At 55.9% G+C, this 27704-nt stretch overlaps 2 protein-coding genes across 2 annotated transcripts; one reads left to right on the top strand and one right to left on the bottom strand.

Moving 5' to 3' along the window:
- Positions 1 to 146: 146 nt before the first annotated feature.
- On the top strand, positions 147 to 8240 carry LOC144952561 (glutathione S-transferase Mu 1-like). The gene is made up of 8 exons (XM_078883024.1): positions 147 to 246; positions 3008 to 3083; positions 3720 to 3784; positions 4311 to 4392; positions 5347 to 5447; positions 5953 to 6048; positions 6288 to 6398; positions 6862 to 8240. Exons 1-8 carry the CDS (start codon positions 211 to 213, stop codon positions 6955 to 6957), a joined length of 663 nt encoding a protein of 220 aa, XP_078739150.1. The 5' UTR covers positions 147 to 210; the 3' UTR covers positions 6958 to 8240.
- A 2990-nt stretch (positions 8241 to 11230) lies between these two features.
- LOC144952512 (uncharacterized) lies at positions 11231 to 15681 on the bottom strand. Its single transcript, XM_078882958.1, has 3 exons — positions 14979 to 15681; positions 13782 to 13967; positions 11231 to 12816 (listed from the first exon to the last, which is right to left on the bottom strand). The coding sequence occupies exons 1-3, from the start codon at positions 15679 to 15681 to the stop codon at positions 11231 to 11233; spliced, it is 2475 nt and encodes an 824-aa protein (XP_078739084.1).
- Between the last annotated feature and the right edge of the window lie 12023 nt (positions 15682 to 27704).

The raw sequence follows: 27704 nt of genomic DNA, 5'->3' as shown, positions 1-27704 counted from the left end.
TGCACCCGATTGAAGAGCCGAATGGCTCACAGGGCTATGTACCTAATCAATGAACTTGAACTTGAATAACGATTTCAAATGGGGGCGAGGGGCGGGGCAAGGGGGGGAATCGATCCAAGGCGAGTGGAGTAACGATTCGGGAGTCGATCGCCTTTAAAAAGCAGCACGAATCGATTCCCGGCGTTCACTCAGAAGTCAGAAAGCGTGAAGATGCCGCTCCTGCTGGGCTACTGGGACATCCGCGGGGTGAGAGACGGCGAGAGAGAGAGGGCGGTCAGCTCCTCGGCCATAGCACCGTGGAGTTGTCACACACATCCAGCCACGCGGCGTCGTGGTAACAGCGCTCGGTTGATGTGACCCATTGCACAGCGCTGCGAGGGCTGTGAGACGTTGACTACCTCGCCTGGTGCGCAGGAGGTCGTGGGTTCGATCCCGACCCTGATGCTTGCTGCTGTATGTTTGCAGTGTGCGTCTCTCTCATCAACATTGCGGTGGCTAGGAGATGTTGACTACCTCGCCTGGTACGCAGGAGGTCGTGGGTTTGATCCCGACCCTGATGCATGATATGCATGCTGCTGTTGTATATTTGGAGTTTGCGTCTCTCTCATCATCATCATCACGGTGGCTATGAGACGTTAACTACCTCGCCTGGTGTGCAGGAGGTCGTGGGTTCGATCCCGACCCTGACGACGCATGCTGCTGCTGTGTATTTGGAGTTTGTGTGTTTCTCTCATAATCACCACCGTGGCTATGAGATGTTAACTACCTCGCCTGGTATGCAGGAGGTCGTGGGTTTGATCCCAACCCTGACGCCTGCTGCTGCTGTATATTTGGAATTTGCGTCTCTCATCATCATCATCACGGTGGCTAGGAGATGTTAACTACCTCGCCTGGTCTACAGGAGGTCGTGGGTTCGATCCCGACCCTGACAACGTATCGCTCGCGTACAGAAACTGTGTTGTCATGTGTACACATTGAACAACAACTATTTGTGTGGTGGTGTGTACACATTGTACACCACAACAACTTTGTTGTGCGTCGTGGAGAAGGCCCATCGCCCGAAACGTCGCCCGTCATGTGTATATTATATAAGACCCCAGGTGTTGTCATTGAGTACCGTGTTGGGTTGTTGCGTGAGCCGTCTGTAACATGAGCCGTCACTCTGTGTAACGTGAGCAACATCCTTTGTCTAGTGAATAAATGGACTGCTCCCGCCAAAACTAAAAGTAAATTCCTCTTGGTTCTTTCGGTAAAGTCACGTAGAAGGGAAATAATTAAATAATAAAAAATACAACATAATAAAATACAATTCTCACGACGTTTCGGCCACAACGCAAGCAGCCGTCATCATTCTTCACCTGAGGACGGCTGCTTGCGTTGTGGCCGAAACGTCGTGAGAATTGTATTTTATAATGTTTTATTTTATTATTATTTTATTATTTCCCTTCTACGTGACTTTATCGAATGAACCAAGAAGATGAATCCATTTAAAGCTTTCGTGACTGCAGGGATTCATCTTCTTGGTTCTTTCGGTAAAGTCACGTAGAAGGGAAATAATAAAATAATAATAAAGACGCTGTCTCCCCGACAAACCTGTTCTTCACCTGAGGACGGCTGCTTGCGTTGTGGCCGAAACGTCGTGAGAATTATTTTATTATGTTTTATTTTTATTATTTTATTATTTCCATTCTACATGACTTTACCGAAAGAACCAAGAAGATGAATCCCTGCAGTCACGAAAGCTTTAAATCGAAATTTAAAAGTAAATTCCTATTATTTGATTTTACCCGGTCTAAGGCTCCATTGAGCTGCTATGTACCTCAGAAGCCATCACAAATGGTAGCTCAACGAAGCGGCTTGCCACCACCACCATCACCATCCTCATCATCACCACCATCACCATCACCACGTGGACATCTATAGCAGCAGACAAAGACTCTAAACCGCTTCGATTCTAAATGTGGAGGGGAAAAGCGGAGGACCCGGAGACAAATCCACGCGACCACGGGGAGAGAGAGACGCAAACTCGAAATATACAGCAGGCGTCGGGTTGGGATCAAACCCACGACCTCATGCATACCAGGCGAGGTAGTTAACATCTCCTGGCCACCGTGATGATGATGAGAGAGACGCAAACTCCAAATATACAGCAGCAGGTGTCAGGGTCGGGATCGAACCCACGACCTCCTGTCTACCAGGCGAGGTAGTCAACATCTCCTAGCCACCGTGTACTCTCATCAGCGTTGGTTCAGCGAAAGCAAAACTCTATGCCGGTTTTGCCAATCAGTGTCTCATCATCATCAACAGCAGCAAAGTCACGCTCTGCTTGAATCAATGCTGGTGCCCTGCCAGATGTTAAACGGCAAGGACCTCGTCTCTGGGTCCGAGTGCAAACTCATGACATGTTGATGATTGATGATGTTGATGATTGATGTTTACGAGTGGTGATGTGAATGATGTGTGATTAACGAGTGATGTTGTTTATGAGTGGTGATGTGAATGATTGATGTTGTTAACGAGTGATGTCGTTAATGGATTATGTTGATGAGTGATGTTTATGATGATGATGATGATGTTGTTGATGTTGGTGACGATGAGTGCAGGTGATGATGACATGGTGATGTCGATGATGACTGATGGTGATAGTGACGTTAATGATGATGACTGATGGTGATGTTGGTGATGATGTTGATGTTGGTGATGATGAGTGAAGGTGATGATGACATGGTGATGTTGATGATGACTGATGGTGATAGTGACGTTAATGATGATGACTGATGATGACATGGTGATGTTAATGATGATGAATGTTGGTGATGATGGTGATGATGGTGATGTTGGTGATGATGTTGATGTTGGTGATGATGAGTGAAGGTGATGATGACATGGTGATGTCGCTGACGAATGATGGTGATGTTGATGTTGGTGATGATGATGATGTTGGTGATGATGTTGATGATGATAGTGATGTCATTAATGACGAGTGATGGTTTGTGTTGTGCTGCAGCTGGCGCACTCCATCCGTCTCCTGCTGGAGTACGTGGGTGAAGAATGGGAAGAGAAACTCTACACCATCGGGGACGGTGAGACACGGAGACGGACACAGACATACACACACACAGAGACACACACAGAGACACACACAGAGACACACACAGAGACACACACAGAGACACACACAGAGACACACACAGAGACACACACAGAGACACACACAGAGACACACACAGAGACACACACACAGACACACACACAGACACACACACAGACACACACACAGACACACACACAGACACACACACAGACACACACACAGACACACACACAGACACAAACACAGACACACACACACAGACACACACAGACACACACAGACACACACAGACACACACAGACACATAAACACACAGACACATAAACACACACACACCACATACACACCACATACACACCACATACACACACATCAGACAGACAACCACAGACACACACATCACACACACACACAGATAAACACACAGACACATAAACACACAGACACATAAACACACAGACACATAAACACACACACACATAAACACACACACATACACACATACACACATACACATACACACATACACACACACATACACACACACACAGACACAGACACGCATTGACCCTGACCCAGACTCTAACCCTGACCCCCTCCACCTCATCCCCCGTTTTCCCCGCAGCTCCGGACTATGACAGGAAGGCCTGGCTGGACCAGAAATTTAAACTTGGCCTCGACTTCCCAAACGTAAGTTTTGCGTGTCTGTGTGTTCAGTATAGGTATGCATGTGTGTACACGTATGTATATGTATGCGGTACCAGCGGTGTCAAGATCGGCCTCTGTGGAGGAGGCTCGTGAAGGATGCTACTGGGCAGTTGGGGGCAGTCGCCCTCCAACAACAACGGAGGGCGGAGGAGCGACGCTCACAACAACGAGCGGAGCGCCGGGTGGCTAAAGCACAGCGAGTTGGCACAGTAGGGGGCACAGGTGGTGCATCAGCCAGTCATCTCAGTCATCTCAGTCAGTCGACCTGTGGCACCTGCTGGGTCTGCTCCGTGACCTCCTGCCAGCGGGTGTTCGACACTTCACATGGTCTTAACATGCACCCAGCCTGGCACAAGCACCGTGGTGACGTCACCGCCACTTAGTGGCAAATGGCGATTGTTTATGTACGTGTAGGTGTGTGTGTGTGTGTAGACGTACTTGTGTGTACGCGTGTGTTTATGTACGTGTGTGTACGTGTGTGTGTGTGTGCGTGTGTGTGTGCTCCCAGCTGCCCTATCTGCTGGATGGAGACGTGAAGCTGACTCAGAGCAACGCCATCTTGAGACACATCGCTCGCAAACACGGCCTGGGTACGCAGACTGGTGGTGGTGGTGGAGGAGGAGGTGGTGGAGGAGGAGGTGGTGGAGGAGGAGGAGGTGGTGATGGAGGAGGAGGTGGTGATGGAGGAGGAGGTGGTGATGGAGGTGGTGATGGAGGAGGAGGTGGTGATGGAGGAGGAGGTGGTGATGGAGGAGGAGGTGGTGATGGAGGAGGAGGTGGTGGTGGAGGAGGAGGTGGTGGTGGAGGAGGAGGTGGTGATGGAGGAGGTGGTGGTGGAGGAGGAGGTGGTGATGGAGGTTGTGGTGGAGGTGGTGGTTCTTTGCGCAGCTCTGTGCTCCGCTAACCCGACAAATATCCGAGTTCGATTCCTGCTCAAGGCCACCAACACCACCAGTGGCGATTATCTGAACTGGTACTGGGATTCCCCTAGGTCGACTCGGCCTCAAATGAGTACCCGGTGCGGAGTGAAGTAAACATCGCCACTGGGGAGACAAAGGCGGCCGGGCGTGGTGCTGGCCACCCACCCCCTCGTGTGCCACAGTGCCGGCAGCCTTCCTAGGCGCTGATCTCGCTAACAGCACTTGCCCCAGCAGTCTGTTAGAGGCTACACGGGGGACCTTTGTGTTTGGTGGTGTCGGAGGTCGTGCTCTAACAATCGGTGTTATAAACCACTCTGTCAAGATGTTAAAACCCCAAACACAATCCTTGGTCAAGGAATCCTTCCACTGCATTAAGCACGCAATGTGCTTGTGGTGAACGTGCAAACCGAGAACACGCTCTGCTCGTGTGTGCTGATGTGTCTGAAGCTGATGGGTCCACACCAGAGGCGGCTCTCTGTTGCTGCTGGTGCTGCTGTTGCTGCTGATGATGAATTGTGGCGTTTGCTGCTGCTGCTGCTGATGACAGAGGAATTGTTGACGCTGTTGCTGCTGCTGATGATGCTGCTGATGATGATGATGATAATGTTGCTGATGATGTTGCAGTTGGGCAGACGGAGAAGGAGCAAGCCATAGTGGACATGCTGGAGAACGAGGCGTTGGACATCCGCATGGCGATGGTGCACCTGAACTATGGGCCTGACTTTGTGAGTCTTAAACATCAACATCATCGCCATCATCAACATCATCGCCATCATCATCATCACCACCATCAACATCATCACCATCACCACACAGACACCATCGCCTCCTCCACAACCATCACCACACACGACATCACCACCAGAACCAGTCCTGGGCCTCCCCTAGGTCGACTCGGCCTCATGAGTACCTGGTGCGGTGTGTAAACATCGCCACTGGGGAGACAAAGGCGTCCGGGTGTGGTGCTGGCCACCCACCCCCTCGTGTGCTCTCTAACAGCACCTGCCCCAACGGCCTGTTACAGGCTACACGGGGATCTTTGTCTTTGTGTGTGTGTTGTGGGGAGCGGTGGTGCAGCGGTTAGCGCGCCGCGCTACGAACCCGGCGACCAGAGTTCGATTTTCGCTCACGGCCAACACCGGTGACGATTATCTCGCAGCACTTTGCCCCGGCCTTCTGTGTGGGCTACCCGGGGGACCTTTAGCTGTGTCTGCGTCTCCGTGCCCCCAGGCCAAGAACCGGCCCGGCTTCCTGGAGTCGGTGCCGCCCAAGATGCAAGCCCTGAGCACCTTCCTGGGAGACAAGAAGTGGTTCACCGGGGACAAGGTGATGCAGCACCAGCACCACCACCACCAGCAGCACCAGCAGCACCACCAGTAGCAGTAGCACCACCACCAGCAGCAGCAGCAGCAAGATTTCCATCAGCATCATCCGCATTATCAGCATCATCGGCATCATCGGCATCATCAGCAGCATCATTGCAGTGGCACTTCAGCGTGTTAATCTGATGCAGTGTGTTGATGTGGCGCCGCATGTTGATGTGGTGACGTGTTGATGTGACGCAGCTCACCTACGTGGACCTGGTGCTGTATGACGTGCTGGATCAACACCGGCTGTTCGAGCCGAGCCTCCTGCTGCCTCACCCCAACCTGGGCCAATTCCTCCAGCGCGTCGAGGTGACGACACACGGGGGAGTCGGGGAGGGGGGTGGAGATGATGGGGGGGGGGAGACGGGGACATGGGGGGGGGGGGGAGACATGGAGACATGGGGGGGGGGGGGGGGGGGTCTCGACGAGGCTGGGTGCAGGGATGGAGCCGGCAGCTGGTGCCGTGGTGGCTATGAGATGTTGACTACCTCGCCTGGTATGCAGGAGGTTGCGTTCCAGATTCCGAACCTGATGTCTGCTGCTCTATATTCGGTGTCTCTCTCTGTGCGTGTGTGTCTCTCTCTGTGCGTGTGTGTCTCTCTCTGTGCGTGTCTCTCTCTGTGCGTGTGTGTCTCTCTCTGTGCGTGTGTGTCTCTGCGTGTGTGTGTCTCTCTCTGTGCGTGTGTGTGTCTCTCTGTGCTACTCCGTGTGTGCGCGACTCCGCGTGTGTGCGACGCTACCTGGGTGACCTTTGTCTTCTCGTCTCTCCTAGGCCCTGGACAAGATCTCGGCCTTCATGAAGTCGAGCCGCTTCATCAAAACCCCCATCAACGGTCCCATGGCAGGTTGGGGGAACAAGAAGGAGTGAGCCGTTCGGCAGGAGGAGGGGGGGCTGGCACAACACAACCATCTCTCTCTCTACCACCGTAGCCAATCGGAAGCCAGCAAAACATATAAACTGCTGAGCCAATCCCGAGCTTTTAGGAACGCAGGAAACCCTCGGCCAATCGGAAGCGAGGAAGAGAATTGTTAGATTTAGCCAATCGGTGCCTTGGAAATGAAGCAAGCTCGTAGCCAATCGGAAGGTTGGATTAATCGCCCCCCCCGCCCCCCCCCGTTATCCAATCGGAACACTCATCCAGAACCCTGAGTCAAATCTTATCGCATCGTAGAAATGTTGCAAGTTCGGTTGAAGTTTAAAGGTGTGTCATCAGAAATGGAGATACAACATTGGGCATCGTAAAAGTTAGGAGAGATCTTCGGGGCGATACGTCAGTCGTTAATTATTATAGACCATAATAACGGTTTTCCAGACTGGGTGAAACGCACAGAGCGAAGACGTCACGGTGTCCATCTTGCCTGGGGGAGCGTCGTGGCGGCCATGTTGTATGAAGGGGGTTGTCTTCCTGGTAGCTGATTGGCCAGTGCAATGGATGATGTAATCTCTATCGCCACGCCCCTTTAGTTGTGATGTCACGGCATCCATCTTACAACATTTTGGTCTTGCGACTGCGACATTTTGGTCTTACGACATTTCGTTCTCATTGGATACAGAACCCGCGTCTCATCCCCATACAGAACGCTAATTTCTAGAAGGTGGCCTTCGGAATTTTTTACGTTTCCCATGCGTGGCCCTTCAACTCCAACACTAAATGCTTGACGGACGCACAAACACGGTGGACGCCATGTTGTGTTGTCTAACTGCAACAGTTTACACCGTACAATGTGATGGTGTGTGTGTGCGTGTGTGTGTGTGTGTGTGTGCGCGTGTGTGTGTGTGGCGGCAAATGAATATGTGAACCATGCCCGGTCGGCCCTTCTTATTCTTGGGGGCTTCCCCTGCCTCCAAGCGAGTAGACCGAGTGCCGTGCGTCAACATCGGCATTGGGGAAATCGAGCTCCGGTCGCTGGGTTCGTAGCGCAAACCGCTACGCCACTGGTCCCCACTCGCACGCACATTGGCATGCACCCACACACATCCACACACACGTGCACACAACAACAACGGCGCCCATTTGCCGCAACAAAGTGGTGAAGTCACCATGGCGCTTGTGCCAGGCTAGGTGCACAATCCACATGCACAAAAACACATGAACAGACGGTTGTGGGTGACATGTGATTCATTAAGCTAAATAAATGTGTAGCACTTGATGTCGTGGTCTCCGCGTGGTTATCATCGTCAGCTGCAATTCATTATTAATTTATGTTTATATTCTTAGGTTTTTTCGGTAAAGTCATGTAGGTAAAAAATAAAAATTAATAAAAGTACAATAAAAATAAAATAAAAATCACGACGTTTCGGAGGCAACACAAGCTTCCGTCTTCAGGTGGAACTGTCACAGCACGATAGCTGTATCAAGTGAGAGAAATTCCAAGAACACAGTATTTGTATATATACTGGTTGAGGGTAGGAGGAGCCAAGGTAGGCCCTGAAAAATCTAGAATTTTTATGTTTAGTTTGTAGTCCCCCCCCCATCCCCCCCGCAGATCTGATCAGCACGCTGGGCTCTGCGCGGTGCCAAGAGAAATTCGACGTGCGGTGCAACCTTTGGGTTTGGGCCTGCGCGGGTTTCCCCAAAATCTTCCAGCGGCTGAAACGTGGAGGCCATCTTGGGGCCTTGCCCGTGGCACTTTGATGCTGGACAAGTCCGCCAGGGAAAGAAAGATTTGCGGTGCAGAGCTTCCTTGATTGTTTTACTGGCGCCGGACATTTCCCTTAATCGTGTGACGACGAACAGTCCGTTCTCCTTCTAGTGCCGCGGGGTGTTTGCGTAATGCCGATTGGATACACAACGCGATGATCAATGTCTTGTAGAGAACAACATTTTTGTCATAACGTGAACGCCAATTGGATATCGCCATATCGCCATTCGGGCAAACGGAACTACGTGGAAGCGCGAGCAGGAATGAGCGGTGGTCGTAGCGGCTACATCAGCCGAGCATCGTCACCATCGAGCAAGGCGTTGGGATGCTGCTGGATGCTTCTAAAGCGGTGGTTATCTTAACCTGGGGCGCACACACCCCCTGGGGGTGTGAGATGTGGACAGGTTTCTTAGAAGGTAAATCGAAACGCAAATTGATCACGGGCACGTGAAGTAGAACTACTTGGTTCCACCAAACCAGATGTATGAACATTCATACTGGTAGGGACCTCCTGGTTACACCAGCCCACAGGGGATTGTTGTGTCCGTCCGTCGTGCATCCAAAAATGGGAGGGGTAGGGGAGGATGGAGGGTGGAGCTAGGTGGGGAGGGGTGGGGCTGGGTGGGGAGGGGAGGGGCTGGGTGGGGAGGGGCTGGGTGGGGAGGGGCTGGGTGGGGAGGGGCGGGGCTGGGTGGGGGGGGGCTGGTCACCCCGTGGTGCCCTTATAAAACTCAACGTTTAACCTACTCACGCCGCCGTTGACCCTGGCAATTGACCGAGCAACCCAACGTTCCTACCAGCTCCCTCCGCAGGAATGTGGTTTTTTTACGATGGGGAACCAAGGCGTGCAGGTTGCAGTAAAAGGTGAAGAGCCACTGGTCTAGACGCTCCCCACGGGCCTCATTCTTGGTTCAGGCCCTGCGCTACGCATCTCACGCGCTAACACGAACTCTACATTATATATCGTTATAACGCGATCTTTACATATCACGGTGTTCTTCAGAAACGCTACGACTACTCCTACTGCCACGCTGCAGGAGAACAACAGGCCTACACGATCCAAGATCAAACCACAGCAGTTTGTCTCGTCGAGAGCTTCCATCTCGATGCATAACCTCGCGATTGTCACGGTAGATATCCATCTAGACGTGTCCGAGCGAAGACTCGGACACTTCTAACAAGTCTCAAAACCACACTCGGGAGATTCAAAATCAGGCTCAGTCGGAGTCCCAAAATCAGGCTCAGGAGACTCCTACCGAGTGTGGTTTTGAGGCTCCGGTAAGTTTGTCAACGTCTCGAGACCCAAGCCCCCCCCCCCCCCCCCCCCATCAGCCTACCCTCTTGAGAGCCCGAGCCAGCCAGCAAGGTCCCAGTGCCTCCTGCGCTCTACTTCCGCAGCACCGTGCGCAGCGTGTGCAGGATGTTGATGACGGCCAGCTCGCTGTCCCGCCGCAACTCCTCCCTGGAGGGAGGCTCCGCCCAGGCGAGGAGGCCGCCGTGCTCCCCCTGGGCCGCCGCCGCCACCACCGGCGACTGCTCCTGCTCCTCATCCCGCTGCTCCCGTGCCGTGCGGCGGTGCGAGCGAGACGTGGCCAGGCGGTGAAGCGACGGGTCGCCGCCGGCGCCGCAGTTCTCCACGGTGGGGAGACACGGCGCCGCCGCCGCCCCCCCCCGGCCTCCACTCGGGCCTGGAGGTCGCCGCGAATTTCCTCGCCCCGACGCCGTCGCCCTTCTCCTTGCCCTGCGGCGTCGCGGTCGCGACCGGGCTCACGCCGGAAGATTCCGGCCACCGTTCACCCTCCTCCCCCTCCTCCTCCTGCTCGCACTCCTGCTCGGTTTGCGTCGCCGGCGGCGTCTCGCCGCTGACGCGAGCGCGTGGACCCGCGGGCGGACTCCGTTGTCCGGCGTTCCCGGGAGGGCCGAGGCTCGGAGACCTTCCCGGAGATGCCGTGGCGCCGCCCCGGCGCCCTGGAGGCCCCGGCGGGCGCCTCCGCTCGCGGGCCGCGGAGACTTGGGGAAGGCGCGCGGAGGCCTGGGGCTGGTCTGTCGCGCAGCTGCCGGCGTGCCGGAGCGTCTCGAAGTACGCCTCGTCGTCGGAGCGCGAATCGGACGTCGCGACTTCATTGCCGTCGTCGTCGTCGTCAGCCTTGACGGCGAAATCACCGAAATCGGATTCATGGGGAGGTGTCGGCAAGTTGGGCGCGACGGCGCCACGACCTCCCAAGTCTCCGTCAACGTGGACCAGCGCTGCCGTCGTCGTCGTCGTCGTCGCCGCCGCCGTCAAACCGCCGCGTCGCTCCGACGCCGTGACACGTGGACGGTGACTCCCGAGGATCTCCAAGTCTCCGAGGAGGCCCTCTTGACCATGAGCCGTGGCGGCACCAGCAGCAGCAGCAGCACCAGCAGCAGCAGCAGCTCGCCCAGCCTCTGCCTGCGGAGTGCCGAGGCCATCCCCAGCGTCTCGAGGCCGGCCCGGCCTGACTCCTCCGCTCGAGTGACTACCAGCAGAAGCCTCCGGACGCTTTCCCCACGATCCCTCCTCCTCCCCCTCCTCCTCCCCCCTCCTCCTCCCCCTCCTCCTCCTCTTCCCCCCCGAGTGCCGCCGCGTTCTCTAGCGCCATCGTCCCACCGTCTCCCGGCCTTGACGTGCCCGACGGCGATTCCCAGTGCCTGGGACGTTTCGCCCACGGCGGCCCCCCTCCCTGGTGCGCCTCCTCCGTCGTGTCCACCCCCTCCATAATTTGCCCAGACGATGGCGGCGGTGGTGGCGGCGGCGACGATGACGGCCCCTTGCCGGACACGGCACGCCCGTGCACGCCGGCGGCGGGCGCCTCGTCCTGTCCATTGAAGGCCACTTTGCTCACCCGGCGGCTGGACCCGGCGGGGTCGGCGATGTCGCCGCTCGGGTCCGGCGAACCGGGTCCCGGTTGGCCTCTCGCGCGAGGCCACGCGTGCCCGCCCCGAGTGCCGCCGACGCTTGTGCCCTCGCGTCCGTCTGGCGCCGTGCCCGTGCATCTGTCTGGCGCGTCTGCGACTGCTCCTTGTGGGGCGATTTTGCGTGTGGCTGAGTGCCAGCCGAGTTTGATATCTGAGCCGCCACCTGATGTTGCATTTGGCTTTCCATCTCCCACTGTATCGGATTGAGTATCTGGTCTAGAATGTCGGTGCCCATCTGGCCTGGTATCTGAGTGTCTCTCTGGTCTGGCATCTGAGTGCCCATCTGGCCTGGCATCTGAGTGCCCATCTGGTCTGGGATCTGAGTGCCCATCTGACCTGGCATCTGAGTGCCCATCTGGCCTGGCATCTGAGTGCCCATCTGGCCTGGCATCTGAGTGCCCATCTGGTCTGGCATCTGAGTGTCCATCTAGTCTGGCATCTGAGTGCCCATCTGGTCTTGAATCTACCCGCCCATCTGAGTGCCCATCTGGCCTGAAATCTGAGTGCCCATCTGGTCTTGAATCTACCCGCCCATCTGAGTGCCCATCTGGCCTGAAATCTGAGTGCCCATCTGGCCTTGAATCTACCTGCCAATCTTGTCTGGCATCTGAGTGCCCATCTGGTCTGACATGTGAGTGTTCATCTGGCCTGGCATCTGAGTGCCCATCTGGCCTGGCATCTGAGTGCCCATCTGGTCTTGAATCTACCCGCCCATCTTGTCTGGTATCTGAGTGCCCATCTTGTCTGGAATCTGAGTGCCCATCTGGCCTGGCATCTGAGCGCCCATCTGGCCTGGCATCTGTGTCCCCATTTGACCTGGTTTCTGAGTGTCCACCTAGTCTGGCATCTGAGTATCCCTGTGGCCTCACATCTGAGTGCCCATCTGGCCTGCCATCTGAGTGCCCATCTGGTCTGCCATCCGGGTGCCCGCCCGACCCGGCGTCGCCCGGCTGAGCGCCGCCCCTGGGCCCGAGCGCCGTCTCGTCGAGGCCGGCGTGCCGCGTGTCCCCGAGACCCGGCGGGGCGCTCTTCGGCCTCCCCCCCTCGATGACGTCGCGGGTTGAGGGGGACGCCTGGTGGTGGCGGCGCCACCTCCTCCTCGCGACGGCCGAGGCGGCGCAGACGGCGGCCGTCAGGAAGAGGCCGCCTGGTGGCCACCGCCACCGGGTGGGGGGGGGGGGGGAATGGGGGGCACAGGGAGGGAGAGAGGCGACGTCGATGTCATCGATGATTGAGCAAAGAAGTGAAGTTGGCCATGATGCGGGGTTACAGCCCCCGGGGTCTGGGTGTGTCTCTGTTGAGGGTTCATGATGGTCGTGTTGGAGACACCGATCCGGCTGTGGGTGAGGCGGAGTCGTGGGGTTTGGGTGTCTCCGTCTTTCGATGGGGGTTCACAACGGCTGCGTCGTAGATAATGGAGCTGAGAAGCCTGGGTTCGAATCCGGCTGTCGTGATTAAACCCCCCGACTTTTGACTCCCTCCGACACGGCCACTGTGAACTCCCTGAGAGAGAGAGAGACACCCAGACCCAGGACTCGAACCCAGACGCCGAGACCTCTGTGGCTCGCTGTCCCACCGACACGGCCACTGTGAACTCCCTGAGAGAGAGAGAGACACCCAGACCCAGGACTCGAACCCAGACGCCGAGACCTTTGAGGCTTGCTGTCCCACCGACACGGCCACTGTGAACTCCCTGAGAGAGAGAGAGACACCCAGACCCAGGACTCGAACCCAGACGCCGAGACCTTTGAGGCTCGCTGTCTCACCGACACGGCCACTGTGAACTCCCTGAGAGAGAGAGAGACACCCAGACCCAGGACTCGAACCCAGACGCCGAGACCTCTGTGGCTCGCTGTCTCACCGACACGGCCACTGTGAACCCCCTGAGAGAGAGAGAGAGAGATCCAGACCCAGGACTCGAACCCAGGGTCTCTGTGTCTCTGACACGGCCACTGTGAACCCCCTGAGAGAGAGAGAGAGACACCCAGACCCAGGACTCGAACCCAGGGTCTCTGTGTCTCTGACACGGCCATTGTGAACCCCCTGAGAGAGAGACACCCAGACCCAGGACTCGAACCCAGACGCCGAGACCTCTGTGGCTCGCTGTCTCACCGATACCGCCGAGCACGGCGGCCGTGGCGGCTACGGGGAGCGTGGGGCGTCGGGGCCACGTGGAGGATGAGGCGGAGGCGGTGGAGGGGCAGGCGTCTTGAGCTGCGACCTCCAAGATGGGCGCGCCCTGGAGCCACGCGGGGCTCGAGCAGAGCGGGGAGCTCCACTCCTCACTGCCACCGGCTCCTCCACCCACACGGCCACAGCGGCGCACGCGTGTGGCAGCATCGCCATCGGCAACAACATCAACAGCAACATCAACAACAACATCACGAGGTAGTCAACATCTCATAGCCACCGTGCTGATGATGAGAGAGACGCAAACTCCAAATATACAACTGCAGGCAGGGTCGTGATCGAAACCCACGACCTCCTGTATAGCAGGCGAGGTAGTTAACATCTCCTAGCCACCGTGGCGCCCCCTATCATCACGGCCATCACCACCGCCACCAACATCATCACCACTACCACAACCGTCACCACCACCATCATCACCACTACCACAACCGTCACCACCACCATCACCACCGTCACCACCGCCACCACCGTCGACCGAGCACTTCTCCGTAGCCCCTACCACCACAGCCCCCACCACCACCACAGTAGCCCCTACCAGAGTAGCCCCTACCCACTGTAGCCCCTACCACCACAGCCCCCACCACCACCACAGCCCCTACCACTGCAGCCCCCACCACCACCACAGCCCCCACCACCACCACCACAGCCCCCACCACCACCACCACAGCCCGTACCACCACCACAGCCCCTACCACAGTAGCCCCATCACCACCACCACAGCCCCCACCACCACCACCACAGCCCCCACCACCACCATAGCCCCTACCACCACTGTAGCCCCACCACCACCACCACAGCCCCTACCACAGTAGCCCCATCACCACCACCACAGCCCCCACCACCACCACAGCCCCCACCACCACCATAGCCCCTACCACCACTGTAGCCCCACCACCACCACAGCCCCCACCACCACCACAGCCCCCACCACCACCACCACAGCCCCTACCACCACCACCACAGCCCCCACCACCACCACCACAGCCCCTACCACCACCATAGCCCCATCACCACAGACCCTACCACTGTAGCCCCCACCACCACCACAGCCCCCACCACCACCACCACAGCCCCTACCACCACCACCACAGCCCCCACCACCACCACCACATCCCCTACCCGCCGCGAGGATCTTCCCCCGTAGCCGCGCGGCCCCGCGGACGAGCTCGCAGGAGCACCTCCACGGGTTGCCCCCGAGCGCCGCTTGGCGCAGCGACGGCGCCTCCAGCAGCGCGGGCAGCTCCTGCAGGCGGTTGCCGCGGAGGTCGACCCGCTCGAGGCCGCCCCCCGCCCCCGCGCCGCCGAAGGCGCCGGCGCCGATCCGCGCCAGCCGGTTGCCGGCGAGCGAGAGCCGGCGGAGCGACGGGGCGACGCCGCGGGTCTCGCGGGCCCCCAGCGCCGCCAGGAGGTTCCCCGACAGGTCGAGGGCGCGGAGGGCCGCGGCGCCGGCGAGGGCGCCGCCGTCGAGCGACGCGACGCGGTTGGAGGAGAGGTCGAGGAGGAGGAGGGAGCGAGCGTCCGCGAACCAGCGCGGGTCGACGGCGCCGAGGCGGTTGCCGGCGAGGCGCAGGCGCTCGAGGGACGAGAGGCCGCGGAAGGCGCCGGGGCGCAGGCCGCTCGACTCCAGCTGGTTGCGGCGCAGCGAGAGGGAGCGCAGGGGGCAGCGCGGCTCGCCGGGGCGCGGCAGGAAGCAGCCGTCGAGCAGCGTGGAGACGGAGTTGAGGTCCAGGTCGAGGACTTGGAGGCGGGGGAAGGCGCGGAACGAGGTGGCGTTGAGGGTGCGGGAGTTGAGGTTGCGGATCTTGAGGAACAGGGTGTCCATGTCGTCGCCTGCCGCGGTGGTGGTGGAGGGGGTGGTGGTGGTGGTGAAGGGGGTGGTGGTGGTGGTGAAGGGGGTGGTGGTGGTGAAGGGGGTGGTGATGGTGAAGGGGGTGGTGAAGGTGGTGAAGGGGGTGGTAGTGGTGGTGAAGGTGGTGGTGGTGATGATGGTGGTGGTGGTGAAGGGGGTGGTGAAGGTGGTAATGATGGTGATGGTGGTGGTGATGGTGGTGGTGAAGGTGGTGGTAGTGGTGAAGGTGGTGGTAGTGGTGAAGGTGGTGGTGATGGTGATGATGATGATGGTGGTGGTGAAGGTGGTGGTGATGATGGTGATGGTGATCATAGCGGTGAAGGTGGTGGTGGTGAAGGTGGTCGGGGCGATGTTGGTGTTTGGAGAAACATTGGTTAGTTAGTAGGGCCCATGATGTCAGCAACAACAACAACAACTTTACTTTCCATGTCTTCCACTCATGCTCCCGTGTCCCCGTGCCTCCCCACGTGTCCCCGTGTGTCTCTCTGTGCCTCCCCGTGCCCCGGCGTCTCCCTGTGTCCCCATGTGACCCCATGGTTTTTCCTGTCTCCCCGTGTGTCTCCCCGTGTCTTCCCGTGTCCCCATGTGTCTCCCCGTGTCCCCATGTGTCTCCCCGTGTCTCCCCGTGTGTCTCCCCGCGTGTCCTCACGTGTCCCCGTGTATCTCCCCGTGTCTCCCCATGTGTCTCCCCGTGTCCCCATGTGTCTCCCCGTGTCTCCCCGTGTGTCTCCCCGCGTGTCCTCACGTGTCCCCATGTGTCTCCCCGTGTCCCCGTGTCTCCCCGTGTCTCCCCGTGTGTCTCTCCACGTGTCCTCACGTGTCCCCGTGTGTCTCCCCGTGTCTCACCTCCAGGGATTTCCTGCTCGCATCTCATGACGAGGACATCTCCATCGCACGTGCACACGGAGGGACACGGAGCCTTGAAAGGCCACTGTGTCTCCATCGCCACCATCGCCGCCATCGTCACCATCATCACCATCATCATCGTCATCATCGTCATGGTCCGGCTGGCTTGATTACAACCTCAAAAGATCATCATTACAATCATCATTATCAGCATCATCATCATCATCATCGCCAGATTATAATCAATCATCATCAGAGAATTATCAGATCATGATCTGATGATCATCAGATAATCTCATCATCATTATCAGGATCATCATCATTATCAGGTTCATCATCAGAATCATCATCAGAATCATCATCAGAATCATCATCATCAGGATCATCATCATTATCAAGATCATCATCATCAGGATCATCATCGCCAGGAGCAGCATGAACAAAGTCATCGTCTCTGCAACTGCGAGTGTGGTGCTGGGGTGCAACTCCATCCAGCCTCCATCCCCGGCACAGCCATCACCATCATCACCATCACCACCACCATCCACCATCACCACCATCACCACCACCACCATCACCACCACCATCACCACCACCACCATCACCACCATCACCACCATCACCACCCACCATCATCACCACCACCATCATCACCATCACCACCATCACCACCACCCCCTTTTTTTCAATCAAAAAGACCTCGGCCACATTTTGGGGTCAATCACCCACAGCCTGCAGCAGTCCGGGGGGGAAGGGGGGAGGGGGGGGAATGGGGGGGGAGGGGGGAGGGTGGGGGCTGAATGGAGGCGGGAGGGGGTGGGGGTTGGGGGGGGGATGGGGGGGTTGGGGGGGGTTGGGGGCTGGATGGGGGCGGGAGGGGGGGGTGTGAGGGGGTTGAGCCGTAACTCGGGACAAAGTGAATGAGTAACCAGCGTGGTGTGTGGGAGACAACCATCACCATGGTTACCATCACCACGGTCACCATCACCATGGTCACCATCACCACGGTCACCATCACCATCAACCATGATCACTATCGCCACCATCATCATCACAACCACCACCATCACAACCACCGTCACCATAATCACCATCATCACAACCACCATCACCATTATCACCATCATCACAACCACCACATCATCACCATCGTAACCATCATCATCACTATCAATAATGTTACCATAATCACAACCATCACCATCACAACCACACCACCATCATCATCTGTACTGCCATCATCACCATTGCCCCACCATCATCATCACTGTCAATCATTTGATCGGCTTCACAACCATTCATCACCATCAATACCTCCATCAGCATTGTGACCATCATGACGACCATTACCACCATCATCATCATTACCATCATCTACATCATCATTACCATCATCATCTACATTATCATTACCATCAACATCATCTACATCATCATTACCACCATCATCTATATCATCATTACCACCATCATCTACATCATCATTACCATCATCATCTACATCACCACCATCATCTACATCATCATCACCACCATCATCATCTAAATCATCAAAACCACCATCATCTACACCATCATTACCACCATCATCTACATCATCATTACCACCATCATCTACATTATCATTATCATCTACATCATCATTACCATCATCATCATCATTACCACCATCATCTACATCATCATTACCACCATCATCTACATCATCATTACCACCATCATCTACATCATCATTACCATCACCATCATCTACATCATCATTACCACCCCCATCATCATCATCATCACCACAACCACCCATCATACCTTCTACCATCACCACGAATGCATCATCACGACCAATACCATCATCATCACTAACAACATCAACAACATCAACATCACTAACAACATCAACAACATCATCGGCGTCATCAAAGTCACTCTCACCTCTGAGCAGCGCTGCTTGAGTCCAATCTTCAGTCCACGCCTGTGTGTGTGTCTGTGTGTGTGTCTCTGTGTGTGTCTGTGTGTGTGTCTCTGTGTGTGTGTGTCTGTGTGTGTGTGTCTGTGTGTGTGTGTATCTGTGTGTGTGTCTGTGTGTGTGTCTGTCTGTGTGTGTCTGTGTGTGTGTCTGTCTGTGTGTGTCTGTGTGTGGTCTGTGTGTGTGGTCTGTGTTGTGGTGTCTGTGTGTCTGTGTGTGGCCCTGTGTGTGTCTATAGGTGTATTTCTGTGTCTGTGTATAGGTGTGTGTTTGATGTGTCTCTGTGTTTACCTCTGTGTGTGTCTGTGTCTTTGTCTTGTATGATGTGTCTTTGTGTCTCTGCGTCTCTATGTCTCTCTTGGTGTATTTATTTGATGTGTCTCTGTGTTTAACTGTGTGTGTGTCTCTGTGGGTGTGTCCTATGTTTCTATGGGTAATCTGTCTGTCTCTGTTTGTCTATGTAATCTGTCTGTCTCTGTGTTTCTCTGTGTCTCTCCCCGTGTCTCTCTCTCCCGTGTCTCTGTCCTCTCTCCGTGACTCTCTCTGTCTGTGTCTCCTCTCTCCCCGTGTCTCTCTCTGCCCGTGTCTCTGTCTCTCCCCGTGTCTCTCTCTCCCCGTGTCTCTCCCCGTGTCTCTCTCCGTGACTCTCTCTGTCTGTCTCTCTCTCTCCCCGTGTCTCTCTCCCCGTGTATCTCTCTCCCCGTGTCTCTCTCTGTCTGTGTCTCTCTCTCCCCGTGTCCTTTCTCTGTCTATGTCTCTCTCTTCCCGTGTCTCTCCCCGTGTCTCTCTCTCCCCGTGTCTCTCTCTCCCCGTGTCTCTCTCTCCCCGTGTCTCTCCCCGTGTCTCTCTCCGTGACTCTCTCTGTCTGTCTCTCTCTCTCCCCGTGTCTCTCTCCCCGTGTCTCTCTCCGTGACTCTCTCTGTCTGTGCCTCTCCCCCTAACCGCGCGCCGTGTCCACCCGGCTCCCCGAGCCCCCTCGCCCTGACAGTGAGGGACGCGACCTCGCTACAACTCGGGTTAATGTTTGTTGGGATCCCATAGAGCGTACCGTACAACACTCCCACCACGCGCACGCATCACAGCCTCAGACCCCCCCCATACCCCCTGCAGAGCACCCCCCCTCCCTTCTCACTTCCCCTTCTCACCCCCCCCTTCTCACCCCCCCCCCTCCCTTCTCCCCCCCCCATTCTCCTCCCCCCCCCCCCATTCTCCCCCTCTCTTCTCCCCCCCCTTTCTACCCCCCCATCTCACCCCCTTTCTCCCCCCTTCTCCCCCCCTCCCCATTTCCCCCCTTCTCCCCCCCTCCCACCCCCAATCTCCCCCCATCTCCCCCTCCCTTCTCCCATCTCTCATTCCCCCCCTACCTTCTCCCCCTCCCTTCTCCCCCCCATCTCCCCCCCCTCCCTCCCCCCATCTCCCCCTTCCTTCTCCCACCTCCCATTCCCCCCCCCTTACCCCCCCTTCTCCCCGCCCTCTCTCTCCCCCTCCTCCCTCTCCCTCTAGCGGCCTCTAGTGGACGAGGCCCTTCTACCAGCAGTGGTGTGAGCGGGCACTTTCAGGGGCTGCGCCTCTGCTGCTGCTGCTGTGGTTGTTGTTGTTGTGAGCAGCACGCCGGAGTCGAAGACGCGCTTTGTTCTCCTGCAACTGCGTCTTGGGATCAAAGCGTTCTGAAGGGGGGTACGTCTTATAATCCGGTATGCGTGTGTTGTGTATGTGTGTGTCTGTATGTATGTGTGTGTTGTGTATGTGTGTGTGTCTGTATGTATGTATGTGTGTCTGTGTGTCTGTATGTATGTGTGTGTTGTGTATGTGTGTGTCTGTATGTATGTGTGTGTTGTGTATGTGTCTGTATGTATGTGTCTGTGTGTCTGTATGTATGTGTGTCTGTGTGTCTGTATGTGTCCATAATAAATGTTTTTGGGTCAGATCGCGTTATTTATAAATGTGTCGTAACCCTCCACCACCCGACACGGCCAGCTGACCCAAAAACCTATATTATGAATAATATTGGTCGCGAAAGCCTACGTGTTAAATTGATCTGTATGTGTGTCCGTATGTGTGTGTGTGTCTGTGTGTCTGTATGTATGTGTGTCTCTGTATGGCTCCAGTTTAACAGCAGAGGTCTCACTCCGAATCAATCGAGCGGCAATATCGTTTCATCGGTTGCGTAACGCTGTGTGGAAGCTACCTGGTCTGTCGCTCCGCACGAAGCTTCAGGTCTTCTCGGCCACAGTCATTCCCTCCCTTCTCTACGCTTGCGAAACGTTGACCCCCTTAATGGAGCATCTTCGCCGGTTAGAAACATTGAGGCTGGCCTGCCTACGATCCATCCTGGCTTGAAGTTTTCGTGACTGCAGGAATCGATACTCTGGTTCTTTCGGTAAAGTCACGTAGCAAGAAGAAATAATAATAGAACACGACGTTTCGGTCGCAACACAAGCGGCCGTCATCAGGTGAGAAAGCATGATCTGCTGTTGCGGCTTTATATAGGCACGGGAGGGGGGGAAGGGGGGGGGGGTTGTAGAGTCGTGGCTGCAGGAGTTCACGGGGTGAGGGGGGTGGGTTTGTGGTGTGCAGGGACGGGTGGGGGCTGGAGAAATTAGCATGTCCATGAGCTTGAATTAGTAACCGAAAACAGCACGGGTGTCAGAGTGAGGATCACAGCAGTTAAAACTTGACGCGGTTTATCACGTCCTTCCAATGATTGCTCAATCTGAATCCATCTCCTCGGAACACGTTGGTTGCTCGGTCAATGGCCAGGGTCAACGGCGGCGTGGTGTATTCCGCAAATATGCCCGACTGTGAGGGCGGGCACAAGCCGGCGTGAGTAGGTTAAACGTTGAGTTTTATAAGGGCACCACGGGGTGACCAGCCCCTCCCCACCAGCCCCAACCCCCACCCAGCCCACCCTCCCCTCTCCACCTAGCCCCACCCCTCCCATTTTTGGATGCACGACGGACGGACACAAAAATCCCCTGTGGGCTGGTGGAACCAGGTGGTTCCAACCAGTATAAAGTTGTGTCTGTGTTTGTGTATCTGGATGGCTTCGTGAACAAATCTCTGATGGTAGCCCGAGGGTTTGCAGAGCACCTTGGTCTCGGGGAACACAAATGTCACCGCGTGTGCCCACAGCGTTGAAGCAATGATCCGCCACTGCCGAGGAGTTGGTTCTGCCGTGTTTGAAATCCACTTTGTGTTCGCGAACCCGGTCTGAGACGCGTCGCTTCGTGTCACCAATGTGACTGCTGCCGCAGACACAACTCAGCTGATAGACACCAGGACATTGCATGTCCGGCATCGCATCCTTCACCGATGGGATCAGATCACGGATTTTGTGTCCTGTATTGAACCGAACTTGGACCTTGTGTTTGTTCAAGATTTTTGAACTCCTGTTGGTGACCCCTGCTATGTATGGCAAGGTGATGGTTTGCTATGTATGGCAAGGTGATGGTTTCGATTGGGTCCTCAGATGGTTCTCTACCCTGAGGACCCAATCAAAGCCATCACCTTGCCCCGCGCCCTCTCTCTCACCACTCCTCAGACCACCTCTCTCTCATCTCTCTCTCTGATTTCTACCACCTCAAGCCCACCTGGCGCGTCTTAGTTTATCAACATCGTCATCTCCGTCATCTCTACCGTCACGAGTTAGTGTGGTAGATCTCACAACGCGCGTGGTCTATACGATCGCGTCTCAAGGTACCGTGCCGAGGCAGCCGCGACACACACACACACACGCTGCGGTACGAGTAGCACTCTGTATTCAATAACAATAACACGAATACAGTCGTAGCGATGATTTAGCGCGGTGCGTTCTCAACCGGGGGTGGTATGCACGGCACCCCTGGGGGGCACACGTGGGCGATGCCCCAGGGAGGTACACGAGGTGATTTATAAATGTGTGGAATTGTATCTGTCGTGCGCGGGCGAGTCAATATAACATAACGAAGTGCAAATGGTAACCCAGAAAGATATAAACGACCTTCCTAAGCTCACTGTCAATGTTGGTTTGCTAGAGGGGGCGGCAATCGCTAACCAATGATGCCACGCGGCCAGCGGCGTTCGTCCAAATGCTTTTTGGCATCGTTCGCAGTTGCTTAGCTGCTTGAGTCTTTACCTCGCGAAATGAGACACATCCGTTAAGATATCGGCGTTCATTGGTCCTAACGTTCATTTGACCTCGAAACCACGTTGGGTCAGGCAAGGCGTGGGGGAGGGGGGGGGAGTTGCCACTCGGTTGAAGTAAAATTCAACAACGGGGATCACAAGTAGCCAGACGAGGTGGAGAACGACCGCCGATTTTAACCACTGGTTTTAATCGCCGATTTTAACCACTGATTTTAATCGCTGATTTTAACCACTGATTATAACCGCTGATTTTAACCACTGATTATAACCGCTGATTTTAACCACTGGTTTTAATCGCCGATCTTAACCACTGGTTTTAATCGCTGATTTTAACCACTGATTTTAATCGCCGATTTTAACCACTGATTTTAATCACCGATTTTAACCACTGATTTTAATCGCCGATCTTAACCACTGATTTTAACCACTGATTTTAATCGCTGATTTTAACCACTGATTTTAATCGCCGATTTTAACCACTGATTTTAATCGCCGATTTTAACCACTGATTTTAATCGCCGATCTTAACCACTGATTTTAATCGCCGATTTTAACCACTGATTTTAATCGCTGATTTTAACCACTGATTTTAATCGCCGATTTTAACCACTGATTTTAAACGCCGATTTTAACCACTGAGTTTAATCGCCGATCTTAACCACTGATTTTAACCACTGATTTTAATCGCCGATTTTAACCACTGATTTTAATCGCCGATTTTAACCACTGATTTTAATCGCCGATTTTTATCGCGAATTTTAACCACCGATTTTAATTGCCGATTTTAACCACTGATTTTAATCGCCGATTTTTATCGCGAATTTTAACCACCGATTTTAATCGCCGATTTTAACCACTGATTTTAATCGCCGATTTTAGCCACTGATTTTAATCGCCGATTTTAACCACTGATTTTAATCGCCGATTTTAACCACTGATTTTAATCGCCCATTTTTATCGCGAATTTTAACCACCGATTTTAATCGCTGATTTTAACCAGTGATTTTAATCGCCGATTTTAACCACTGATTTTAATCGCCGATTTTTATAGCGAATTTTAACCACCGATTTTAATCGCCGATTTTAACCACTGATTTTAATAGCCGATTTCAGCGCATGGGGTTGGTTGCTGGCTCTGTTGCGTTGTTTCACCGCCTCAATCTCGCACGGCGATGACGCGTTGGGAAGGAGTCGCCCACCCACCTGATCAGTCACTCAGCTACCCACTCATTAACTCAACCACCCATCCATCCACTCACCTACCCACTCAATAATTAACTCAACCACCAACCCACTCACTCACCTACCCACTCATTAATTAACTCACTCAACTACCTCTTCATTCACTCTCATATCCACTCATTAATATACTCACTCAACCACCCATATACTCACTCACCTTCACACTCATTAATTAGCTCACCCACCCATCCACTCACTCACTCATTCAATCACCTACCCACTCATAAAATAACGCAACCACCCATTAATCCACTCACCTACCCACTCATTAATTTACTCACTCAGCCAGCCATCCATGCACTTACCTACCCACTAATTAATTCACTCAACCACCCATCCACTCACTCACCCGCACCACACATTCGCTCACACATTCGCTCACCCATTCAATCGTAAGTTAATGTAAAGGGTGCCATCGTTCCTATATCGTAGGGTGATTATCATCACCAATGAAGGCACCGCTGCTGCTGTTTCCCTGCTGAGAGGGGGGACGTCGGGGAGTGGAGTGAGATGAGAGGGAGAGGTAGGAGAGAGCGTGGAGGGGAGTAGGGTGAGATGAGAGGGGAGAGGTAGGAGAGAGCGTGGAGGGGAGTGGAGTGAGATGAGAGGGGAGAGGTAGGAGAGTGCGTGGAGGGGAGTAGGGTGAGATGAGAGGGGAGAGGTAGGAGAGTGTGTGGAGGGGAGGGGAGTGAGATGAGAGGGGAGAGGTAGGAGAGTGCGTGGAGGGGAGTGGAGTGAGATGGGAGGGGAGAGGTAGGAGAGTGCGTGGAGGAGAGTAGAGTGAGGTGAGAGGGGAGAGGTAGGGGAGTGCGTGGAGGGGAGTGGAGTGAGATGGGAGGGGAGAGGTAGGAGAGTTTGCGGAGGGGAGTGGAGTGAGATGAGAGGGGAGAGGCAGGAGAGTGTGTGGAGGGGAGTGTGGAGTGAGATGAGAGGGGAGGGGAGTGGAGTGAGATGAGAGGGGAGAGGTAGGAGAGTGCGTGGAGGGGAATGGAGTGAGACAAGGCAGTGGCGGGTCCATGGAGATCCTAAAGATGGTGGGACTTCTGTAACATATTTCCACTTCTCGTGCCCGACATTCCGACCCCATCTCCTCATCCATCTCCTCCTGGGCCTCCGCCATCCACCCCGCAACTCATCTCCCATCTCCCATCTTCTGTGGCCGCTCCACCTTCAGACCTTCCACACTGCATCTGCACGACTTCACTCCTGTACCACCCAGGCCTCCTCCATCTCAAGCAACTCATGAGGACCTCAATTCTCCACCTAGACCTCCTCCATCTCAAGCAGCTCCAAGTCCTTTTTGATGAGATGGAGCTATTGCTTCACCTACACCTCCTCCTCCGTCGGCAGCCCCTCCGGCCAGGCCCTCCTTCAACTCAGCCGCCGCCGCCTCCTTGACCCCCGCCTCCTTGACCCCCGCCTCCTTGACCCCCGCCTCCTTGACCCCCGCCTCCTTGACCCCCGCCTTCCGGCCGCGAGCCGGCACCCCTCGCGCTCTCCGGCCCGGCACGACGGGCGCTGCGTACGGCGAGCGGCCCCTCCATTCGGCGAGGGCGGCCGCGAGCGAGTCGGGCAGCGCGCGGGCGGCCCTCCTGGGCGCCCTCCTCTCGTCGGTGCCGGGTCGCCGTGCCCGCGGCCACGCGCTGCCCGAGCGCCGGGTACCCGCCGCCGCCGTCGCCGCTCCTCCTCCTCCGGCTCCCCGCGCCCGCATCTTGAAAGGCGGAGCGCTGTAGGGCGAGCAGCGTACCAGACGGCGCCGGGACTGGAGGCTGCTGCTGTTGTTGCTGGAAGACTGCTGCTGCTGCTGGTGGTTGTGATGCTGGTGGTGCTGCTGGTGGTGCTGCTGGTGGTGGTGGTGATAGACCTCTAAGCCGTTCGGGAGCTGTGGCGGGACCCTCCGGTAGGACCGATGAGCGCCCTCGCCGCCGGGGAGGGCGGCCGTCCCGCTCCTGGACGTGTCATCATCTTCGTTGTCCTCCTCACCGCGGCCATCCTTGTGGGTTAAACCGGCAAACCGGAGGCCCGCATCCGTCTGCAGGCCTCTGCGCATCTGCTGGCGCCTGGAGAATTCTTCGACGTCAGAGTCGAGGTGACCGCGCTTCGCGGCGCCGTCGCCTGGCATCGTCCATGTGACGCCGCCACCGACGATGCCCTCTCGGTCGCCCTCAAAACCCACCACCGCCAGCTGGCGACCGTCGGCAAAGCCTCCTTTCTCCGTGGCCTCGCCTTCTCCCTTCAGCCTTCTCCTGCTCTTCTTCCGCTTCTTGGCGCCGCCGTGATCGTCCCTCGCGCGGCTCTCCTCTGCCTCTACCCGTCGATCGGAACGTCGCTCGGGGAGCCTGGAGAAGCCATCGCTCGTCGCGTGGACGCCCCCTTGCGGCCGCGACGGCTCAACGCCCCCCGGGGCCTCCCGATGAACTTCCCCGGTATCACGAGGCCCGGGGCTCCGTCCCGTCGAACCATCGCTCGGCTTTTCTCTCCGATTGCCGACGCTCCTCTTCAAATGTCGGTCTCTGCCCTTGGGCTCCGAATCTCGACCTTCATCGTCCGTCCGCCGGCCTTCCGCTTCCAGATTCCGATCCCGACCAACTCCGTTTATCAAACTCGGTTCCTCATCAGCCTTTTTAGAAGTTTGACCTTTGCGCTTGGGTTGAGATTGCAGATCAGGAGGTGAACTTTGGCCTTTGGAGGTTTGGTTTTCATCGTGGATTTCGGTCCCGCGGTTTGACTGGCCAGTCTCCGACTGCCACTCGTGTCGGCCACGCTTTCCGTGGCCTTTCCCTGAACGTCCGTCTGCAGGCCTTTGCCCATCTGCAAGCCTGGGCCTGTCTGCAGGCCTCTGCCCGTCTTGTGGCCTCTGCCCATCTGGTGGCCTCTGCCCATCTGCATGCTGCTTCCCGTCTGGAGGCCTGTGTCCATCTGTAGGCCTGTGACCCTCGATAGGATTTTGCCCATCTCCAGGCCTCTGTCCAACTGTAGGCCTCTGTGCATCTACAGGCCTCTGCCCATCTGCAGGCCTTTGTACGTCTGCAGGCCTCTGCCCATCTGCAGGCCTCTGCCCATCTATAGGTCTCTGTCCATCTGCAGGCCTGTGTCTGTCTGTAGGCCTTTGTCTGTCTACAGGCCTCTGCCCGTCTGTTTGCCTCTGCCTGTCTGGTGACCTGTGTTCGGAGGTGCTGTCTTGCCCATAATGTATGCTCTGGCCTAAAACATCTTGAGACGATTCTCCCGACACTTGGCTTCGCTGTAAGCTTTGCGTCTCTGTCTCGTGAGCTTGATTCTGGCCGTCGGAGCCTGGGTTCTGACCGCGGCTCTTCGCGTCGCGCTCTAAGCTCTGTGGCGCCGGGCTTAGGTCTGACCCCAAACCTCCATGCTTATCGTCTGAACTCTTAACTTTGGCGTTTGATTCTGGACTATGATCTCCATCACCCCTTTCTGATCTTTGACCTTTGCGTTCATGCTTCGGACTCTGACTTTTGCGTCTACCCTCTGAACCTTGAGCTGCACCGCTTCGGTTTGACTTCTGACCTCTAGCGCTGAGTTCAACGCCATCGCCCTTGTGACCTATATGTAAACTCTGACCTTTCGGGTCAGGCTCAGAGCCGTTACCTTCGTAGCTGACTGCTGCATTTTCACTATCTCTGTTGCGCTCTGAACTCTGAACCTTGCCGCTCGGATTCAGACCCTGTTCTCTGTTGGTATGGTCTGAACTGCGACCTTGTCGTTCGTCATGAGCTCTTCCACGTTGAGATGAACTCCGACCCCTGCGTTTAACCTCTGAACCGCCGCCCCCACCTTCGACTTCCAAATGACGACCATC

Source organism: Lampetra fluviatilis, chromosome 68, assembly GCF_964198595.1.
Source record: "Lampetra fluviatilis chromosome 68, kcLamFluv1.1, whole genome shotgun sequence".
NCBI classification, from domain to species: domain Eukaryota; kingdom Metazoa; phylum Chordata; class Hyperoartia; order Petromyzontiformes; family Petromyzontidae; genus Lampetra; species Lampetra fluviatilis.
This window is presented reverse-complemented; position numbering and strand designations above follow the sequence as displayed.

Bases quoted from the DNA above. Each gene is read 5' to 3' on its own strand.
- LOC144952561 (XM_078883024.1), top strand. From the start codon at position 211: ATGCCGCTCCTGCTGGGCTACTGGGACATCCGCGGG. The intron at 3,084-3,719 runs GTGAGACACGGA...TTTTCCCCGCAG, and splicing joins ACTCTACACCATCGGGGACG to CTCCGGACTATGACAGGAAG. The intron at 6,049-6,287 runs GTGATGCAGCAC...GATGTGACGCAG, and splicing joins AGTGGTTCACCGGGGACAAG to CTCACCTACGTGGACCTGGT.
- LOC144952512 (XM_078882958.1), bottom strand. From the start codon at position 15,681: ATGGACACCCTGTTCCTCAAGATCCGCAACCTCAACTCCCGCACCCTC. The intron at 13,968-14,978 runs GTAGGGGATGTG...GTGTGGGTGGAG, and splicing joins GGGGAAGATCCTCGCGGCGG to GAGCCGGTGGCAGTGAGGAG. The intron at 12,817-13,781 runs GTGAGACAGCGA...GGTGGCCACCAG, and splicing joins CGCCGTGCTCGGCGGTATCG to GCGGCCTCTTCCTGACGGCC.